Source organism: Sceloporus occidentalis, unplaced genomic scaffold (genome assembly GCF_023333645.1).
Source record: "Sceloporus occidentalis isolate IW3139 unplaced genomic scaffold, rSceOcc1.0.p SCAF_2, whole genome shotgun sequence".
NCBI classification, from domain to species: Eukaryota; Metazoa; Chordata; class Lepidosauria; order Squamata; family Phrynosomatidae; genus Sceloporus; species Sceloporus occidentalis.
The window spans coordinates 102,389,886-102,412,089 of record NW_028316982.1 but is presented as its reverse complement, the minus strand read 5'-3'; the positions used below and the strand labels follow the sequence as shown (position 1 = coordinate 102,412,089).

The 22,204-nt window shown below is 40.2% G+C and overlaps 1 protein-coding gene across 2 annotated transcripts in view; it reads left to right on the top strand.

The window, feature by feature from the left end:
• The window catches only part of TSPAN15 (tetraspanin 15), a 47,904-nt gene that overhangs the window by 2,346 nt on the left and 23,354 nt on the right, over window positions 1-22,204 (top strand). For both annotated transcript variants that reach the window (XM_089510467.1, XM_089510466.1), the window contains exons 2-3: window positions 14,106-14,291; window positions 17,912-17,986. In XM_089510467.1, the coding sequence (XP_089366593.1) occupies window positions 14,106-14,291; window positions 17,912-17,986 (261 nt within the window). The remainder of the gene's footprint in view (window positions 1-14,105; window positions 14,292-17,911; window positions 17,987-22,204) is intronic.

The following is a 22,204-nucleotide window of genomic DNA, read 5'->3' as shown; positions in this document are numbered from 1 at the left end:
AATGATAATAGATTATTCACAGGATAGTATTACTTTGAACACAACGTTGAGGAAAACCATTAGAGCAATTGCACAATAATATTGGGTTATTCGCAGGATAATATCACTTTGAACATGACATTGTGTGAAAACCATTAGTGCAATTGCGCGATAATAACGGGTTATTCGTGGGATAATATCACTTTGAACATGACGTCGTGTGAAAACCATTAGCGCAATTGCGCGATAATAACGGGTTATTCGTGGGATAATATCACTTTGAACATGACGTCATGTGAAAACCATTAGCGCAATTGTGCGATAATAATGCATTAATCACTGTTTATACTTCCAGTTGTCCCCCATGTGATAAACTCCACGGAGACAAACAAGGAGACATTGCAAAGGCAGGCTTACTGCTGAACATAAAGAAAACAAAAAGAACGACCACAGAGGAACTACATAAATTCCACCAAGGGATCTAAAGAACTGAATTGAGGAAATCAAAATAATCAAAGTTTTTTGTGGGGTTTATGGGCTATGAGGCTATGTTCTAGAAGAGTTTATTCCTGATGTTTCGCCAGCAGCTTGGCTGGCATCTTCAGGGAATGCTGGCATTCTCAGAGATGCCAGCCACAGTTGCTGGCGAAACATTAGGAATAAAATCTTCTAGAACATAGCCTCATAGCCCAAAAAAACCCACAAAAAACTATAGATGAAATCGAGAAAGCCTTTGATATTTGATCTAAGGAATGGGAAAACTTTGATTATTTCAATGTGAAGTCAAACAGAATGGTGACTGCAGTCAAGAAATTGGATTAGAATTGGGAAGGGGAGCTATAGAAGAATTAGGCAATTTCCTAACGTGTAAAGATATACAACTGAGCACTAAATTGAGGATCATCCAAGGCACTGTATTCCCCATCACCATGTATGGATGTGAGAACCGGGCAATAAAGAAAGCAGATAGGAAGAAAACCAACTCATTGAGATATGCTGCTGGAGAAGAGTGCTGAGGATACTGTGACAAAAAAGACAAACAAATGGGTCCTTGAACAGATCAAGGGTGAAATCTCCCTGGAAGATGATGAAATTGAGGCTGTCATCATGGCCACATTTGACGATGAGCTCAATTTCGTCATCTTCCAGGGAGATTTCTGCCCTGCTTTGTTTATGACAAGGCACAAATTGTTAGAAGACACCATAATGCTAGGAAAGTTGGAAGATGGAAGAAAAAGAGGAAGACCACATTCCAGATGGATGGTCTCAATCAAGCAGCTCATGGGCCTGAATCTACAGGACCTGAGCACAGCAGTGGAGGATAGGAGGTAGAATTAAAAGACCTAGCCGTGTTAGTCTGGAAAATCAGTAGGCAAAGGGAGATTGCAGCACCTTTGAGTCTAACTAAAAGAGAGCTTTCATAAACTTGAGCCTAGACTTGAGCTTCGCTCTACCCCATGCATCAAACCAGAGTGCCTATGTATTGCATCAGCAGAGCAAATGAAATTAATCATTAAAGAACACCTGGGACCATCCTTGTTTCTATAAACTTTACAGGGTAAAGACATGAAACGCCAGGGCAGATTTACATTTCTCCCTTGCCATTTGTCTCTTTTGAAATGTGTTTTGATCCCTTTGTAAATTTCTTTACTTGGATTTGCCTGAGAATGGTGTTTTAAGTGATATGAAAACAACCTGAACCAAGAACCATACTGGATTATATCAGTGATCTAGTTCATCCAATATGATGTTTGCCATAGTGGACAACCATGTGTGCCAGTGGGAAGACCACATTGAACACAGGAGCATACTACCTCTGGTATTGGAGGGAGTATGTACAGTGTGCACACGCCATACGTGGGTGCACTATATGTGGCTTTCAGTTTATGTTGAAGCCATGTGACAAAACATTGGTTATTGCTAGGGTTACCTGGTTATTGCCAGGATAAATCCTGTTTAATTGAGATGTGTGTGAAAATCTTCACTGAGATTGCACTAAATGCCAAAATTAACAAAACTACACAAAACTACAAATCCCAGAATTCCACAGCACTGAGTCATGGCAGTTAAAGTGGTGTCAAACTGCTTTATTTCTGCAGTGTGGCAGCAGCCCTTAAGAAACAAAGTGATATTTAACAAAATATGCCTCAAACAAAATGTCACATGAATCTTTGCCTGTGAGCAATGAGAATAAATAACTCATAAAATGTAACAGGTACTGTACCAAATAATGTGGTACCGTTTTGAGTAATGGTTCCAAATTGTAAAACGAATAAGAAATTACTTAGAATTATTTTACTTTTAAAGTTATGTATTTAAAATTGAATAAAATTACTGCCCATATAAAAACTCAAGACAGCAAATACATTGGAGTACTGTGTACTGCTCAAGTTGTTGACCAGGAAAAAGAATATTGCAGAATGAGAAAAAGTGCATTAAAGGAAAACTAAAATGATGAAGGGAAGCATCTCCCCATGAGGAAAGGTTACATTATTTAGGAGTGTTTAACTTATTTTAAAAAAGTGAGTGTGGAGAGACATGACAGAGGTGTATATTATTCATAGTTGTAGCATATTACTTCTTTTTCTTTAAAATAATATTAATACTTTATTAAATTGTAAAGCATGAGCTAAAGCAAAATTAACAGTTATCCCTTCCCCTATTCTCCTTCCTCAGCAATTAAGTCCACAAAAACAAAGAGTGAAAGAAAGTACATTTTACTTCTAAACTCTGGGACCATAGAGTAGACTTGTGAATTTCCACTAGAAAGAAGTTTAAGAAGAGAAATGAGAAATTTCCTGCTTGGTAACCCTTCAACCTCTAAACATATGAAGATTCTTCCTCGCTCATAATGTGTTTGTTGGAAGTTGCATTTGTCTTAAGGGTGTAGTTTGTGGCTTTCATTGGGCAATATTGAACTGGTTCAGCAGTGAGTAAGCTGAATAGGTTGAAAGATTAGGAATCAATGGCTCTGGCACCTTTGTTTTGTTTTGCTTTGTTTTATGAAGTGAGCTGAAATGGCCACTGGGGTTATGAAACTAGAAGAACCAATTAAAATTGACTGGTAATGTAGCATTGTTGTTATGACTGTATTCACCTTTATATGGTATTGTTAACAGATGCAATCATAGAATCATAGATGGGTGTATAAATTGTTTTGATTGATTGGGCAACAGAAGAAGGGCTCACTGTAAAGGCAGGAGCCATTGTAGGATGAGGAGGAACCCTGCTTTTCTCACATATTGGAGGGAATACATCTTTTAAATTAGTGCCCAGTTATGGTGTGTGTGTCCTTATTTTTCACTCCTACTTTGCTGCTCTAAGACAGGAGCTATTTGTGGCAATGTGACGTTATTTAAAATGGGTTGGATCCTGACTTTGGCCTAAACAGACCGACACTTTGTGCTTGCCTGGGCCTGAAAGTAGGGCTAGATTGGGCTGAGTGGTTACATGTGCACAACCCTACTTTCGCCACCTGTGTTCCATCTTGGTGCGTGCCCGTCCATACGGGGTGCGCCATGATGACGCACGGGTGGATATTGTTAAGAGTGCTTAGAAAAAGTTGATCTGAAAGAAGTTGTAATTTTGTATTTCTCTCTGTCTTAATTACAAGGATCACTGCATAAGGATTCTTTTTACTAGAGTAATTCTTCCTGCATTGGGACAGAGATCTTATCAGTCTACTTTTCACTCATGCCAAAAAAAAAGGCATTTTGGGGCTTATTCCCACAATGATTTAAACCAATTTGCTGATCGGTTTATATGTGCCTCGTTCACACTGGAAATGATTTCAGAGCCGACTGCATTCGGTTTGAATCATGGAGAATCAAGGTGAAGCAAGGCAAATGCAAAAGAATCACTTTTTTTGAAGACAGATCAATTAGTGGTTCTTTTGAAAAGAATCAATTTGAAAGCATGTTCAACAAATGGGGATGACAGTTCAGATTACAATCACATCATAATGGAGGGGAGGGACGATGGAGGAAGAGAATTGGCGGAGGGATGTAACTCATCCTGTCCCAAGTTTTGGGGAAATCTGCCATCCCCCCGCAGCGATGCTGTGGGGCTGTGGGGGGGCATGGTGCAGTATGGGGTTTATTATTATTATTATTATTATTATTATTATTATTATTACTATTACTATTATTATTATTACAGTATCTGCAAACTGTTGCATTTGTGTGGGTTCACAGGAGGGAGTCATGGGTGCCATGGCCAGAATTCTCCCCTGAGATACATGGATCCATGGGTGTCGTGGAGGACTCTCCCCTGGGATGCATCCATGGACTAGGGAAAGTGGAGAGGAAGGTGTGTGTGTGTGTTTCCGACTGGATCATCTATTGCTTCCATAGAAATAAAAATTGTCTGATTCTAGCAGCCCTTTCCCAGGCACTAAGGGAATGTAGAGAGGAGGAGTGTGTGCATCTTACACACACGTACACACATAGAGGGCCATGGACATAGTGACAGCTGATGCACGTGGCCACACCTCCGAGTGCTTGCATCACTGGAAAGATGCCCATGTGCATCATAGGATTGACTTTTTTTTAAAAAAAGTACCAGAACTCAATATCACGCCTGATATTGAGCATCCTTTTCTAGTGGGAACGACAATAGTGTAAAAAAAAAAGAAAAAAAGACACGAATGCATGGAATAATGAAATAATTCGCTTCCACAGTGGGAACTACGCATCGGCCTGAATCGATTCAGCAACTCGGTGTCAATGCGACTCGCAAACCAGTTTAAATGCAAGTGGGAAGGAGCCCTTGGAATGGTTTTGTGTAACTTGTTTTCAGGGTCTCCAGCTTAGCTGAAACAGTTTAGCACTTTGGAAGCTGGTTCCAGTAGTCCTTGAATAATATTGTCTGAATACAATAATATTGTTTGAATACAGGGTGATTAAAAAAGAATGGCGCAAAAACAAATAACAACTTTACTTCTGCACCATTCTTTTTGAATCACTCCTACATTTCTCTCACTTTGCATAATCTTCAGAGCTCAGGAACCCTGAGCTGAAATACCAGGGGGAGGGATTATTTTTTTCTTCTTTCTTATTGGAAAATCCCTAATGTTGGTGTGACACAGATTGATCTAACATGTGTGAGAATGCTGACTTATATTTCATCACTATGCTGACACTGGTTCCTGTTTTTCCTAGTTCTTTATTGTTGTTCTTGTTCCCACTTCCTTGTTCAGCATAAAGTTGCATGGATAAAGAACTAAATAAAAGCTGCATGGATAACGTGTATGTGATTTTGTAGCACAAAATAAACTTAGGTGGTACTTTAAATTGTATATTTCAATGACCAGGAGACTGACTTATTATTTTATTCACTAACAATATTTTTACATTGTTGTAGTGTGGTTCCAGGTTGATTCTAACCTATGGCAACACTAAGCTTCTATCATGGGGTTTTCTTAGCAAGATTTGTTCAGAGGGGATTTGCCTTTGCGTTTCTTTGAGGCTGAGAGAATGTGTCTTGCCCAAGATCACCTAATGGGTTTCCATGGCAAGCAGGGATTTGAACCCTGTTCTCCACAGTTGTCGTCCAATGCTCAAAGCACAACACCACTCTTTACATTGCCTGATAATGATTTTTCCTTTCTGGATGTTGTAGAGGAAAAAATTAAAACCATAAAATATAAAATTACACCATGAATGTAAAATACAAGCTGCATGAACATTTTCTGTGGGCAAAAACATGTACTTTAAGCAGATAGTGATCTCAAGCTGTTCATATGAATAAGGAATTGCACTAGGCTATTCACATAGGAAACTGTTTTATAGCCAATCATATTTATTTATTTAGGTATTTATATCCCGCCCTTCAGCCCTAATGGCTCTCAGGGCAGCTTACAATATTATTTTTAATAAGACGGTTCCTTGCCCTCAGGCTTCAGTATTACAGCAACAGACAGTGGAGATTTTAGCCAGAGGTCTTTGAGCCCTGCCGGAATTGAATCTGGGGCATTCTGCCTGTAAAGATGAACTCTTCCATGAGCTATGGTCCTTTCCCTAAACATGTTCTCTATCGTGATATGCTGTTTGACGCAGTCCAAAATTTATCCTGAAATGCACACCACCAATTCCTTATTCATTTCTATATATACTGGCAATTTTGGAATGACCCCATCATGGTTGAAAGCGACTTGCATGAAAACAAAGCATTAGGCCAGATATAATTCTGGCCTATCATGTAGGAGAGAATCTCCTGATTATATAATTGTTTGATTTACACTGGCCCAGAAGATTTTTAGAGTACACAGCCAGTTTTAATTATTTTATATGAGTTCAAGTGGTTACTAGCTTTGGAACAACAGAATTTTTTAATAACCCCTCCCCCCCAGTTTACTTTACTTTATTTATCTTCATCTAGTTATATATTAGATGTGGGGTTAAAAATAAGTGGAAAGAAGATAGGTGCTGCAGATAAGAATTTGTAAATGCCATGGAATCTGCACACACTGTATTCAGGAAGCCTTAATTATTACATGCAGCTCTGTGTTGAATGCGGAACAGGGCACCAGCAATAACTGAAGGAGAACTGGGCATCATTTTAGCTTTAAGATCCCTGGTCACTGGGAGGAGAAATTCTGAAATTGTGTTTATGTCTGTTTTTGCTTGTTTTGGTGGGATTGAAAGCTCCTGAGAGGCAAGCTTTATTCTGCTGGTAGCTGTGCTACTGGTAGGGACTCCCATGTCAGACAGGCCTTTGCTGTGGAGTCACACAAATTATGCCAGACATCTAGCTAGTAGGCGGCGGCAGCAGCAGCAGCAGCAGCAGCAGCAGCAGCAGCAGCAGCGAGTGACATTGGTGAAGGACTCCTCAGATACAGTGGCTGTGTCACTTTAGATAACTCTTGTTAGTACTATGCAGAAGGAATCACTGGTAAACCACTTCTGAGTGTGTTTTACAGTGAAAATCCTATGTTGAGACAGATCTGAAAGGAAAGTCTGAAGTGGCATAATACCTATAACAGAAACTTAGAATGTGAGAAACATGAATAAGGGGAAGCTGGACACTGTAAAACAAGAAATGCAGTAGGTCTTTTAGCTGGTGGTAGATGTAAATAAATTTGTATCAGAAGAGGCATGGTCCTAAGCCCAAGGAGGTTGTTATTCTGTGATTGTGGTTTTCACAGAAGCTGAGCCTAAGTCTGTACTGCAAAGAGCTGTGAATTCTTGCTATCAGGAGAAAGAGAGGGTGGTAAACACCCTGCCTTATTTTGGAGGGTTGATTTCTTTGTAGATGGGGGGTGAATGTATTTTTCCCACTAGTCCTTCATTCAAATGTATTCATATGTAATCTCTTAGTGTTTCCACTGGCCTAAATACTTTAAAATCCCCAGATCCCATCTGCACTTGGAAGCTAAACAGGTTCAACCCTGATCAGTACTTGGATGGAAGACCACCAATTAGTGCCAGGTGCTATATTTCAAAGCCACCTCTAAATATTTCTTGCCTAAGAAAAACCTATGAAATTCATGGTGTTACAGATGACCTGAAGGCCCATTCACATAGCCGGCATGGTGTTGAAGTAATATAATTAACTGGGAGACCACAGTTTGAATCTTCACTCAGCCATGAAAACTCACTGGTGACTGTGGGCAAGTCACACTCTCTCAGCCTCATAGAACGGCAAAGTTAAACTCCCTCTGAACAAATTCTGAGAAGAAAACATCATGATAAGGTCATCTTAGGGTTGCCATAAGTCAGAAATGACTTGAAGGTACACAAAAACCACACACAGGGAGAGTTTCCTTCAGAGACTGAGAAATCTTTGCACATGTATCTGTCTGTCAGCATAGTTGACACCTTGTGTTTTAGGACTGATGATGCTTCTCATCAACTAGTCCCTCAGCACCAATAGGCAGTGTTGCCAACAAGCCTTGGAGATAATTCCCGGAAATGCTTGTCCAAAACCCGCTGAATCCCCTCACATCACACTGAATTTTCAGTCACAATTCCCAGAAAATTCCCATAATGTTAAAATGGCGGATGTTTTGCAAATAAACGTAAATATAATTGAATAAAAATAATTGTAACTTATTTCAACTCTCAAAATCACCATTGAACCAAACAAAGAATCTTTCAGTCCTTTTAAGATATTTATTTTGACATGAAGGGGGTTCAGGAAGCTTTGTGCCAAATAGAAATGTGTTCGGATGCAACCGCACTGCAGAAATAAATCCAGTTTGACACCCTTTTAATTGCCATGGCTCAGTGCTAGGGAATCCTGGGAATTCTAGTTTTCTGAGACATTTAACCTTCTCTCTCAGCAAACTCTGGTGTGACAACAAACTACAATTCCCAGGATTTCATAGCACTGGGCCATGGCAGTAAAAACAGTATGAAACTGGATTGTCTCTGGAGTCTGGAGTGAAGATGCAGCCTGAGTTGGGTCCAAGACACACAGAAGAAATAAACCAGTTTAAGACTGCTTTAACTGCCCTGGCTCAGTGCTAGAGAACCCTGGGAATTGTAGTTTTGTGAGAAAGAGCTCTGGTGCCACAATGAACTACAATTCCCATGCATCTGAGGAAATACGCTTAAGTCTAGGAAAGCTCATGCTGCCAACTTTTCTTTCAGTGAGTCTCAAAGGTGCTACAAGATCTCTCTATCATCATCACCATTATTATTATTATTATTATTATTATTATTATTATTATTATCATTATCAAATCCAAATGCAGCTTAAGAACTGGACTTAAATTGGCAACACTGAATCCTGTAGACTCATTCTCTGGGGCTGTGATATGGAAGTGTGCAGGCAATTCCCTTGTTCAACCAGGGAATCCTGGGAATTGTAGTTTGTTGTGACATGAGACACTGCTTTTACCGGCAGCCAGGGCTCCATGCATGAAATTCTGGGCTTGGTGGTTTGTTGTGCCCAGAATCCCATCATCGCAGGGAGCCTTGCAGTTAGAAGCAGTGCCAAACTGGATTATTTCTGCAGTATGGATGACAATGGAAAAGAGAACGAAAAAGAGAGCCACAAAACAAACTTCTTGGAAGACAGAGCAGGGATGCCAACTTACCAGGTGCTCTGCCCATGCTCAGAGGCATATTTAATCACTAACACACACACACAGTCTCAGGGACATCACATTCACATCACACAACTAACTAGTAGGGCAGCCCATGGAAGGGAGGGAAGATGGAGATAAACACATCCCTGATTATTCTACCCAGGTGCTCTGCCCATGCTCAGAAGCACCTTTCCACCTCTTTTTCTCCTCCATTCTTCTACTTTTTCCCTACTAGATTTTCCTCCCATCGACCCAAATGGTCCTCCTCACAGTACAACAACAACCCTGAGAGGTAGGCTTGGGGCACTCTGCCCAAGCTCAGGAATTCAGAAATTCAAATGTCACTAGTCTCAGGCACACACAGTAGTCCCAACATCAACCCATGATACCATTATCAACTATTGCCTTTGTGATTGTGTGCCTTAAAACTTATGGCTTACTTGGAAATTCAAGGCAATTGGGATTGAGCCAGCCAAATCCCTCACTCCTCCTGGGCAACACTTTGTGCCTGGGTTGGTTGCTTGCCCAATGCCTGCCTCTCTCTCTCTCCAGCAGCCGCTTTGCCTGGAGCGGAGCCTGAATGCCTGAGGGGGGGGGGGCAATCAATCACTGTCCTCCTCTCTCTCTGATTGGCTGAAAAAACTGTTAGTGTGATTCCAGAGTTGGTTGGTTTGCTCTTTGCTCCGTTCTGAACTTCTGGCTCTCAAAGGGAGTCGTTGGAGAGAGAGAGAGAGTGTGTTTTTTCTTCAGCCCTCTTTCTGATTGGCTGAAACTGTTACAATCCAAAGGGTTGGTTGCATGCTGCAGGCAGCTTTCAGGCTGGAGCTGAAAGTCGCCGAAAATGCACTGAAATAGAGGAGGGCACGGAAATCACACGAAAAGCTCTGAAAAGTCACCGTTTTCGTGTGAAAGTCGTGAAATTGGCAACACTGCCAATAGGTTCCATACATTTTGCTTCTCTAAAATGCAGATTCCTTTAAAATAGTGAAATATGTTAGGCTTTTTATTTCTCTTTTTTTTTCTGTGTGATGACTTGCGCTATATCCTTCAGTAGCTGATTTATTTTTAGTTTTTTGGATCTATGGCCTTCGCTGGGTAAGATGGTCTTGTTTGTTTGCTAGTGCAAACATAGGCAAAAAATGTTTGGTGGAATGCTGTTTGAACGTCCCCTTATTTTCCTGAAAGTCATATTTCATTCTCTCTCCTGAGGAAACACTGGAGGACTTTCAGTTTTCTTTAGACAACCCTGTCATTTTATTGTATTCCGTTACTAATTAACTAGGCAGTGAGTAGTCTGACAAGTACTTACATATATTTGAGCTACTTAAGATCATGTTAGGAAACCTGGGCGGAGGTTGAAAAAAAGAAAAGAATTATTAGATCTTGGCTGTACTGTAGATGTTCCCTGACATAACTTCCCCTGTAAGTCCTTCTAGTGTGGCTCCTGGACTCTACAGCCAGGTAATGAAAAGGGGCAAGTCATTCTAGTGGAAAAGACTGAACTTCTTGAAGAGCTTGCAACCCAGACACTCACAGGCACATTTTCTAAGACATCTTCTCATACATGTTTGTTTTAATTTCTTTCCTCACCTTTGCTGTTGCCTCTCAAGGAGGCAACAACAAAACAGAGTGCAAGGAGTAGCCTCTTCTGCTCACCTTTCCTTTCTCCATTACTCACCCAAGGAACCACCTCTTTTTTTTAAATTTTTTAGCAAAGTACTCATTAATGGCTGTATTTGCAGTGGGCTGAAATGATCACAACCTTGTAAAAACAGTCCACAAAGGCCAGCGACATCCCTGTGGTTGGTGTCACCCGGTGCAGGAAGGGGACAACAGGAAGGCTGGGGGAGGGGGCAGTGGGCTGCCCAGCAGACCTCCTTCCTCCTGATACCTTTCTTGCCGGCCCACTGCTCCTGACAAGACTGCTGCTGGGGAATGGTGGTGCTGCAGCCTCTGAATGGCCATTTGGGATCTGGTGCAGTTGCTCAGGGGAGCAGCTGTGTTGGACCCCAAATGAAAGGCACTTCCCGGTGTTGTGGCCTCCTAGTGGCTGTTTGGGATTCAGCGTGGCTGTTCCTCCAAGCAGCTGGACTCCAAACAAAAGGCACTGCTACCCCCCAGCAGAACTCACTGCTTGGGGGGGGGGGGGAGTGCTACAGCTCCATTTGGGCTATCGCTTGGTTGTTGGGTAAGTGAGAAAGGGTCATGACACACAGCAGCTATGCCAGCCCCACCTGCGTACCATGCGACTGGGTGTACACCCCCTGTGGGGTATCACCTGGTGCTGTTCGCATCCTCTAGTGATGCCACTGACTGAGGTGCTGTCTGCACTGGTCAAGATACTCTGGAGGCTGCCAAGAGTATTCTGGTCCCAGAGCTGGCCCAATTAACACGTATTATCTCAGGTCCTCTTTTCCACTCCCAGGTGCCTGTTTGCATGCATGTTCCACTCTGCTGCCTGCCACATCTGCTGGCTCAGTGCTTCACATCACTTGCTCTGAGGTCAGAACAAGATACCAAGCGTTACTCACATGGCTGGGCTCCTCATCATGGGTGATGTACAGCAGTGGTGGCCACATGTTGTAGCACAATGGAACATGTTTCAAACAGCTGCCAAGGGAGAAGTCCAGATCTTCAGGAAAGATCCAGAACACACAGAGTTTTAAAAATACATTTCAAGAGGGGCATACCTTGGGTTTGGGGCTTAACGGGCCAGACATTGTCTAGTCTGTCTAGACTGGAGGTTTAGGCCCTGCATAGTTTGGACTCGCATCCAAGAGGACAAGGGGTGGCTGGTTTAATTGGCCTGGGTAGACAGGGCCTCAGTGAAGTCTGTGAGAGAAACCCCATTGGATGCTGGATTTGTGGTATTGGATGCAGTGACATCTTCCCTGAGACATGGCCACCAAGCTTCTGTTTAAATACCTATAGCAAAAGGAGAGGCTAGTGTTTCACTGTCAAACACCTTCTTCCTCCTTTTTCGGTTTTCTTATTAGGTAATCAGATATAAGTTATAACTAAAAGAAAAATAAATAATAAACAGTGAAAGATAAAATCACAAAAATTAAAAAATTCTTAGAAGATATCTCAAAATATCCAAAATATGATATTAACAATGTACAAATAGAATATGAAATACAGAAATACAATGTACAAATACAGTGTTTCCAAATATAATTGCAGAGCCTACATTTTTTATTAAAACAATTACTCAGTTGTTCTCATAGGCAGTTCTGGATTATGCTGCTTTCATTGCAAGTCTAGATACATTAACACAGACAGACATAACTGAACTAAAGATCAAGCATATAATTTTATCCCTGACATTAAAATTAGCTATAGGATCTAAACAACTTACAAAGTATTTTCCTCTTGGGATTTGACATTGCTTGCAATGTAATATGTAATGTACTCTGTCCTCAACCATTTGGCTTCCACAGATATTCTTAGGGCATATTATACAGGTTGAGCCTCTCTTATCTAGCATTCCAAAATCTGAAACATTTCAAAATTCAAACCTTTTTTCATGAGTGGCTGATATAGTGACACCTTTGCTTTCTGATGGTTCAGTGTATACTAACTTTGCTTCCCGCACAAAATTATTTAATCTATTGTGTGCAAAAATTACCTTCAGGCTATGCATATAAGGTACATATGATACCTAAATTTGTGTTCAGACTTGGGTCCCATCTCCAAGATATCTCATTATGTATGGATATGCAGATGTAAACATTTTGAAATGAAAAAAAAAACAACAACAACCTGAAATCCAATATACATCTTGTCCCAAGTATTTTGGATAAGGGAGATTCAATCTGTATCTGCTTTCCATAAAGTTAGTCTTCATAATCTGAAAATTCAAGGCTGTAAATGCATTGTGGAGGAAGGCCGGGTAATCTCAAATATTTAACTTTGCCATATCGTGTTTATTTATTTATTTTTAAAGATAAAGAGACTCTAGAGATTCTGATTTCTACAGCATCCTTTCTGGTCTAATATGCTTGCAACTGCTCTTTGGCTGATTTGCAAATTTGTTGTATGTCACTGTTGTATAACAAACCAAATATTCTCGGGTATCTTTCAGTCTCCTTGTACCTTCTAAATTATGTGACAGAATGATAGTTTCATCCTTTTACAATAAAATATTATAAGTTATAAGCTTGTTTGATCAGGATTGAAATTATTTATGTATTTTCATAGTAAATGAATTTGGTTTTGTGGCAAAATGAATGTTATTTCCCCTTCCCTAAAGTGAATGCACATTGCTTAGGATACAACAGTTTCAAAGTGTATGTTTATTTTTTTATTAGTTTACCTAAGATCCTAAGAAATTCCAGGATGTATTTAGCTCAGCAGCATGTCTCTGTCAATAGCAATTTACAAATTGGTAATTTTAAAATATTACTTAAAATAATATATAAAGCTAGTTCCCCATCCAACCCTCTTGTTACTTATGAGTAACTCAGTTTACTTGATCCCCTGTAAATGGGGATTTGTGGAAAGGAATTGCCTACTAAAAGTACTACTGAAGCTCATCCCCTTCTATGTCCTTCTTGGCAGAAACTGAGAGACTGGTGTGTCAAATACAGTCAATCCTCTATATCCACAGATTTTTTTTTCTCCATGGATTCAAGCATTCATTCATATTGAAAATATTCCAAAAAACAAAAATTCCAAAAATCAAACCTTGATTTTTGCCATTTTATATAAGAGATGGCATTTTACTATGCCATTGTATTTAATGGGACTTGAACACCCATAGATTTTGGTATCCATGGGGGATCCTGGAACCAAACCCCAGTGGGTACCAGGGGCCCACTGTAGTCCAAATACCTGCCAGTCCTTCAGTAGATTCCACAGAATCTCACTTTTTGTGCTATTATTATTATTATTATTATTCAGCAATAAAACAGGTCAAGAAGTTGTTTCCATTTTTTTTGTCAATGCTACCTATTAGAATTCTGTAGCTGCTCTGTGAAATGTACAGCAATATGTTTCTCTTTTTAGTAACTTGAGGTTCAAATACAGTTGTGTGTGTGTGTGTGATTATAATAAGACCAGCACACAACAGTCTCTCTTTTTTTTTCTGTTACAGTTGTTAGGAGCATTTGTTCTCGCTGTTGGTATTTATGCCGAAGTTGAAAGACAGAAGTACAAAACCCTTGAAAGTGCCTTTTTAGCCCCAGCAATTATTCTAATACTCCTGGGCATTGTTATGTTCCTGGTCTCCTTTGTGGGTGTGCTGGCATCCTTAAGGGACAACTTATCCCTCCTTCAAGCTGTAAGTACTTTTATATAAGTAGACTTGTACAACTGCTTGTAACGTCATGCTTATAAGAGTGTTATGTTTCTTATTCTGTAAACAATTTTGAGACAGCTCAGTCAGTAATTTCCTTCTGTGATAAATATCAGAGAGAAACTAATTATTTAACCCAGTGAGTATGGGGTTGTCAGTTCACCACATCTAATAATGGGCCTGAAAAGACAGGCCAAAATAAAGTTGCTTCGGGTCACTTTAGAGGTATGCTGTTTAAATGACACCTGCATCTTAAGAGGCCAGAAGCTGTGCCAAAGCTGCATTCTAGTCCTTAGGAGTGGGACGTTGCTTTGGCGTGGCTTCTGGCCTTTTAGGACGCATGCATCATTTAAACTGCATACCTCCAAAGTTCAGGCCCAATGTTGCCTTTGCTTAGCTTAGAGCAATTTGTATCATGGTTTTAGAGAATAGTCAGGTACAAATTTAAAAAAACAACACACCACTTGGTTAAATAAAAGATTTATTTAAGGAAAATGGATATGAAATAAGACATTTCAAATGTTATATTTAACATAATTTAGTTGCATAGCTTGATATTAAAAGCTAGGGTCTGCATGATATTTCCATGCACAAATGTATGTTGATTAATTGGCTTCATGTTAGCCAAGCAAGGACAGGTAGGATTGTTTCACAGCTTCTTTGTTGGAATCTTTTTTATCTACATGGCAGCACTTACAATAACCCATAATAAAAACATGTACTGTATTTACTCATGTATAAGTCTAGAAATTTTAGTCAAAAAATTGACCCCAAAAAACTGGATCCACTTACCCACTTCTAGTTTTTTGTGGGTTTTTCGGGCTATGTGGCCATGTTCTAGAATATTACCCTCTTCTTTTTAAAAAAGGGCACTGTCCCATGGTAAAAGGCAAGGGTATACAAAATCCATAGTTTTGGCCCCAGAACCTACCCTTGACTTACACATGAGGTCGATTTATAGTCAAGTGTATACAGTAATTCCTTGCTAAGAAAGAGTCTTTGCTCTACAGCATTCTTCCCAAACTTGGTGGCTTCTGCAGTGCCAGCATGATGAAATATTACATCCCCTCTCCTCCACTTGAGAGCTCTCTGGTTTTTGGGATGTGAGAGCACTACATGGGAGGGAGGAACCATACTTTCGCAAATTGCAACGTCGGCAGATATCACCCACTAGAAGTAAGGTGCATCTGCACAGTAGAAATAATGCAGTTTGACACCACTTGAAGTACTTTATTCAGTATGCTATTTAAATGATGCATGCATCCTAGGAATCCGGAAGCTGCACCAAAGCTGCACTCCAGTGCTTAGGAATGGAGTGTGGCTTTGGCACGACCTCCGGACTCTTAGGACCCATGCATCATTTAAATAGCATACCTCCAAAGAGACCCGAAGCAGCTTTATTTTGGCAGTCTGTAACAGGTCTAAAACATCTGAAAGGTGCTAGATTGGAAGAGGAAAACTAATCTAAGGTAATGCTTTGATTTCACATAAGGTGGAACCAACAATCAGATTTTTTTCTGTTAACAGTCAAGCAGTCAATATGCAGTTTATATTCAAAGAAGTATCTGGAATGAGAAATGAACACTCTTGCAAGGATAATGAAACAAATGAATGAAAGGAAGACAAGTTGTACTTGAATAAGAAAACATAAAATGAATACTAATGGTTCTAGTATGTATTTCAGGAAGATGGGATTTTTACAACTGCGATAGTTCAAATACTGCATAATACTTTCTCCTCAGATGAGTAACAATGTTTCAGTCAAACCTGTCACAGTAATGAATGTGGAATAAACTACAGTTAGAAAATTGACAAGATACGATTTTTTATGTTAAGTAGTCATAACTTTTTGATGAGCTTCTGCAGCCTGTGGATTTTATATAGTTAAGCTTACATAAAAGAATTTCGGTTTCTATGACATTCCCTTCCTTAAAAGAAAAGTGGTTAGCTTGTATGCTCTACTAGCATACAAATACTGTATATACCTGGTTGTATATTTCCTGGTATAATAGATCTTATTCATTTGGGGTTTTCTTCCTCCTCCCTCTCTCCCCTGAGACAGGGAGACAGAGAGAGAAAGAGGGAGAGAAATAGAAAACTGGCATAATCGGGAAAAAAGTTTACTGCATGTATTGAATAGTTATGGTTATTTTAATGCCACACAAATCACCAAAATTAGCAGCACTGGCCAAATACATTAAAGATGAACAGATAAAAGAGAAGATACAAGAAAAAGTCTGGGGACAGGGGAATCATACTCACTTGTTTCTTTTTCTTTTGTTATCTTCCCAGCGAGGTGATGTGGTAAGCAAAACTGCTAGATGCTATGGCATTGCAGCATATAGCAGATGAGCCTTTTGCTGTTAAAACAGTGGATAGTGCCAGAAGCAAAGGTTGCCTCAGCTGACAACATGGAGGTGCCTTCTGGCTAAGTAATAAATTGCCCTAGTCAACCCACTACTCAGTAATAGTGCAGTTATATAGTGCTGGCTGTGGCTGTCTAAAAGTAACAGCAACATGTCTCCACTTCCCTTCTGTTGCCACTATTGCCACTGAACTATTTCATCAGCTGGTGCTACATCTTGAGGTTCTAAAACCTGGGGCCCAGTTCACACTGTACAGATACAACACGTTTACAGCACTTTAACGGTCATGGCAACATTGTATGTAATCCTGGGATCTGTAATTTAGGGAAAGGTACAGTTGGCCTTCTGTATCCATGGATTCTTACTCCACGGATTCAAGCATCCACCACTTGAAAATATTTTTAAAATATATATATTTCTAAAGGCAAACATCAATTTTACCATTTAATATAAGAGACACAATTTTACTACCCCACTGTATACAGTGCTCCCTCGGGTTACGAATTTAATTCGTTCCGCGGCGCCGTTCGTAACCCGATACATTTCGCAACCCGAAAAGCCGCTGGAAAGCCGCTAGCGGCTAGCGGCGCTTTTGAATTTCACGCCGAAACGCGCCGAAAAAATCTTCGTAAGCCGAAAAATCCTTCGTAACCCGGAACAGGTTTTTTAAATATAACTTTTTCGTACCCCGGAAATTTCGTAACGCGGTGAATTCGTATCCCGGGGTACCACTGTATAGTGGAATTTGAACACCCATGGATTTTATTATCCATGGGGGGGCCTGGACCCAAACCTCAGTGGATACCAAGGGCCCACTGTATTTAGAATTCTTAGAGAGTTCTAGTGGCTCAGCAAACTAGACAGCCCAAGATTCCCAAGGTGGCAGCCATGGCAGTTAAAGTAGAATCAAGGTGCCATAATTTTCTAGAGGGAAAGAGGATATGGATAAAGAGGGCCATGAAGCTTTGCTGTGGTGCTGCATCCAGGCCTGTACTCTTCCTTTTCTTTTCTGTGCCTGTACTTTTCCTTTGCTGAGTAGATTAGAAGCAAAATCACCTCAAGACATGAAGGGGCTGCCTAGGCACTGCATACTCCAATAAATATGAAGTGTGTACTCAGATGGTGTGTCTCAGCTATAGCTCTTCTGAAAATTGCTCCAATTATTTGGAAGTTAATTTATGAGTACACTGGATTTTGGATTTTTCAAGTTTATGTATGACTTTTGAAATTGTTTTGCAGTTCATGTACATCTTGGGATTTTGTTTGCTTATTGAGCTAACTGGTGGAATTATGGCCTTGATTTTCAGAAATCAGGTAAGAAAACTAAAGTTTAAAAACTAATATCTAACTTAGCTGCCTTCCTCCCTCTGTTTAATATGAAAAAATGGAAACAGTATCTTATTGTTTCAAAATCATTATCAGATACTTATGGTAATGTAACTGAAGATCAGGCTTGTCAGAAGGGCTGGAGCCAACCCAAGACTATGTGAACATCACTTGTTTGTATTCCAGCATGTTGGATTCTGTACCAAGAACAGCTGAATCTTGAAAGCTTTGCAAATTATGAAAACTGAGAAATTTAAAATAATTTATCTTATTATATGTGACTTATTTTGCATTACATACTATTTTTACATTTGCCTTATGGTCTGTTAACCACAATAAAGGCTAATGACGATGGAGGTGGTGGAGATGATGATTGTTTACTGTTTCACACACCTATTCAGGGCCACCAAAATCATGTTCTAAACCACAGGGATTTTATCTTGGCTTTTCAACATATTTTTGTATTTATAAATGTTTGAAACAGTATATCTTTTAACATGAAATATGAGATTCTTATAGAGTTGAATTAAGTAACAAAGATGTCACATTCTGTGGCATTTCTCCTGTCCTATGACATCCTTTCTGTATGTATTTTTTATGATGGGGTTGGGCACACTCTGAATCCATCCCATCCCATTTTATGGGTTCTGTGAAGGGCTTGCAGCCATCAATTTGGGAAGATGGCATCTTTTCCAGGAACATTTTGGGCAGTTCTCGAAGGGAAGGGTTGGCTGTTCCAGGGTGGGGCACACTCCAAAACAGCATTGTACAGCACTGTGAAGATGTTTCATTTTTCCTCATATTTGAGATATCCATATTTTTTTGCATATTTGGGATGGTGCTGAGACCTTGGAGTTTCCAAGGGATCCTCCAAAGGGCCTCATATGGCCCACAGATTTGCAGGATATCCATCCCTGTCTTAACAAAATCGAACTCTTTTCTGTACCATAGAAATAACTTCCTTTTATTTCATACCTTCTCATTCTTCATGAAGAATTTACTTTGGAAATCTTGTCAACTTTCATAAGTGTCTGTATATGTGGCTTCTGTCACTGAAATATTGTTAAACCTCTTGTGCCAATATTGTATAATTGGTCAAAGGTAATAACATGAGTGCATTTTTGGGTCACTGAAAATGTAGTCAGGATTTAAAGGTCAGAATTGAGCTGTAACACAGCACATGTTGTAGGACATAAGAAAGAAACATTGTGTTAAACTGTCCCTCTAACACAGTACTGTATTGTCAAATTTGAATGGCAGTAGCATGCTAGGGTTTTAGACAGATTCTTTGCTAAGAAGGAAGCCACAGCCCTGAGTTTGCAAGACCTGAGCAGGTTATTTATTAATTGGGGTTAATGTAAGTCTTTCATTCATAAGGTCTCCGTTAGTCTAGGGCTGCATCTACACTGCAAAGTCATTGCAATTAGACACTACCATAGCTCAATGCTATGAAATTCTGAGATATGTAGTTCTGTGAGATATTTAGCATTCTTTGTCAGAGAGCTCTGGTGCCACAGCAAACTACAAACCCCAGGATTCCATAGGATGGAGTCATGACAGTTAACGTGGTGTCAAACTGCATTAATTCTGCAATGTGGCAGCAGCCTAAGTCAACTTGATGGCAAATAACAAAAACAGTTCCCTGGTAAGCTCCCATTCCAGTATTAATCACACCTGGTCCTGCTTAGCTTCAGAATTCAGACAAGATCAGGTATATTCAAGATACTATGGTACAGTGTGTTATTATTGGTAATATTTTTATTCTTCTCAATTTTTTTTTAAAAAATAAGCTTTTCTACAAATTTTCAACCTCCTCTACTTACTGAGAATTGTGTGTGGGGCATCGTGCAACTTGAGATAATTTTTGTTTATTTCTTCTGGGGATTGAGCCAGTGGTTTTTTCTGTGCCAATCACATGGTCTCCAGTTTATATTTCCAAGCAGCCAGGCAAGAGAGGCCTCTTCAGGATAGCCTATAAGTCTGCCAGTACAAAGATCACTTAATATACTGATAAGGCCATTAAGAAGAGGGATTAAGGACAACATTGCAAACATGAGCGAACTAAGGAATTTCAGAAGAAAATCAGCATGTGCTTCATAGACTATAGCAAATCTTTGACTGCATAGATCATGAAAATCTATGGAATGCTCTTAAATACATGGGAATGCCATTACATTTGATAGTCCTGATGAGAAATCTGTAGGTAGGACAAGAGAATACTTGAACAGAACATGGAGAAAGAGAATGGTTCTCCGCTGGCAAGGGGAGCAGGCAAGGCTGAATATTATCACCCTACCTTTTTAATTTGTATGTAGAAAATATATGGAGAGCAGGAGTTGACTCAGAAGGAGGAGTGAAGATAGACGGAAGGAACATCAACAATTTAAGATATTCAGAATCAGACGATACCATAATACCAGCGGAAAACACCACAGACTTGGAACAATTACTAAGGAAAGATCAAGGAAGAAAGTGCAAAGGCAGGCTTACTGCTGAACACAGAGAAAACAAAAATAATGACCACAGAGGATCTACATACATAAATTCAACCTAGATAATGAGGAAATTCAAATGGTTAGATTTCCCTTACCTTGGATCAAACATTGATCAGAATGGAGACTTCAGTTAAGAAATCTGAAGAAGAGTAGGAATGGGAAAGGCAGATATGGAAGAACTAGACAAGATTCTAGAGTGTAAGGATATACAATTGAGAACTAAAAGTAGAACTGTCCAATATATTATATCCCCCATCACCATGTACAGATGTAAGAGCTGGACAGGGAACAAAGCTGACAGGAAAATAAACTCATTTGAGATGTGGTGCTGGAAAAGATGGCTGGGGATATTGTGGACAGCCAAAAAGACAAAGAAATGAGTCCCTGAACAGATTAAGCCTGAACTCTCCCTGGCAGCCAAGATGACTAAACTAAGGCAGTCATACTTTGGCCACATCATGAGAAGGCAGGATCCGCTAGAAAAGATAATGCTAGGGAAGATAGAAGGCAATAGAAAGAGAGGAAGCCTGCACACCAGATGGATACATTCAATCAGGGAGGTCATGGGTCTGAATGTACAGGACCTAAGCAGAGCTCTGGAGGACAGGTGGTCTTGGAGGAGTCTCATCCTCAGGGTCGCCCTGAGGCCAGTTAACAACAACAAATGGCCATAATATTAAGCTAGTAAAAGAAGTATTGGTACATATTTAAGGCTGCAATCTTTCAGTAGGTAGATTTAATAGGTTAATTTAGGCAGCAGTTCCATTTACACTTACTTGAATATGACAAGAAAGGCATCTTCCATAGTCAGCTCTACTTCTCCCACACAGCCTGTCTTTGAAGGTCAGCAGAGCCAGGCAGTCAGGAAGAAGCCAGCTCTTTATAGCAGAACAGAGTGCTGGCAGTTGTGGTTTTTCTTCCATTTCCTAGGCAGGCAGGCAGGCAGCTGAGGGAAGGAAAAAAGTGAGTGAATGAACAGACTCTTCATTTTGCCTGCTTTACCTTCTGGCATTGCAGGATTTTCCTTGTCTCTTCTTCTTCTTCCAATAGAGGGGAAGAAAAGGAGTATATAAACTGTGTGTGATAAAGGCTTTTTTAGTGCACAATATCACTCTCGGTGGTGTTCTGAGCAGTTGAGGAGAATTGTTTTTTTAACGGGACAGGGCCTTATCCTACAGATAGGAGGGGTGCAGAAATAGGGGCTACATACAGTTCACAGCCAGCATGTTCCCAACTTCTGTTGTAGCTTAATATTATCAAGGGCATTTGCATTTGACTCCTGTGCACCTTTACTCAGAAGTGAATTCCATTGTGTTCAGTGAGGCTGAATATCAGGAACATAGCTATAGGACAGCAGGGTTAAGACACTGGATTCTGAGAAGGGAGGAGGAGAAAACTAGAAAGCAGCTGTTAGTACCATCTCTCCTGAATGCAACTGGTTTTCAGTAGCAGTGTTTGCTGTGGAGGGAAAGGAAGGCAGAAAAAACACACCAGACAATCAACTGGCAGAAAAAGGCCACAACTTTATTAAATACAACAGGCAAATAAGCAAGTAAGTGTAGAGGATTGGCCTGAAAGCATAAGGTCTGGATCTGTCATCCACCAACCTATGTTGGTTGATGACCCGAATTGCCTGGTCACAGCCAGGCCTCAGGATGACAGAGGGGAACCGGCTTAAGGTGCCCTCTGGGCCTCCGCGGTGTGAGCAAAA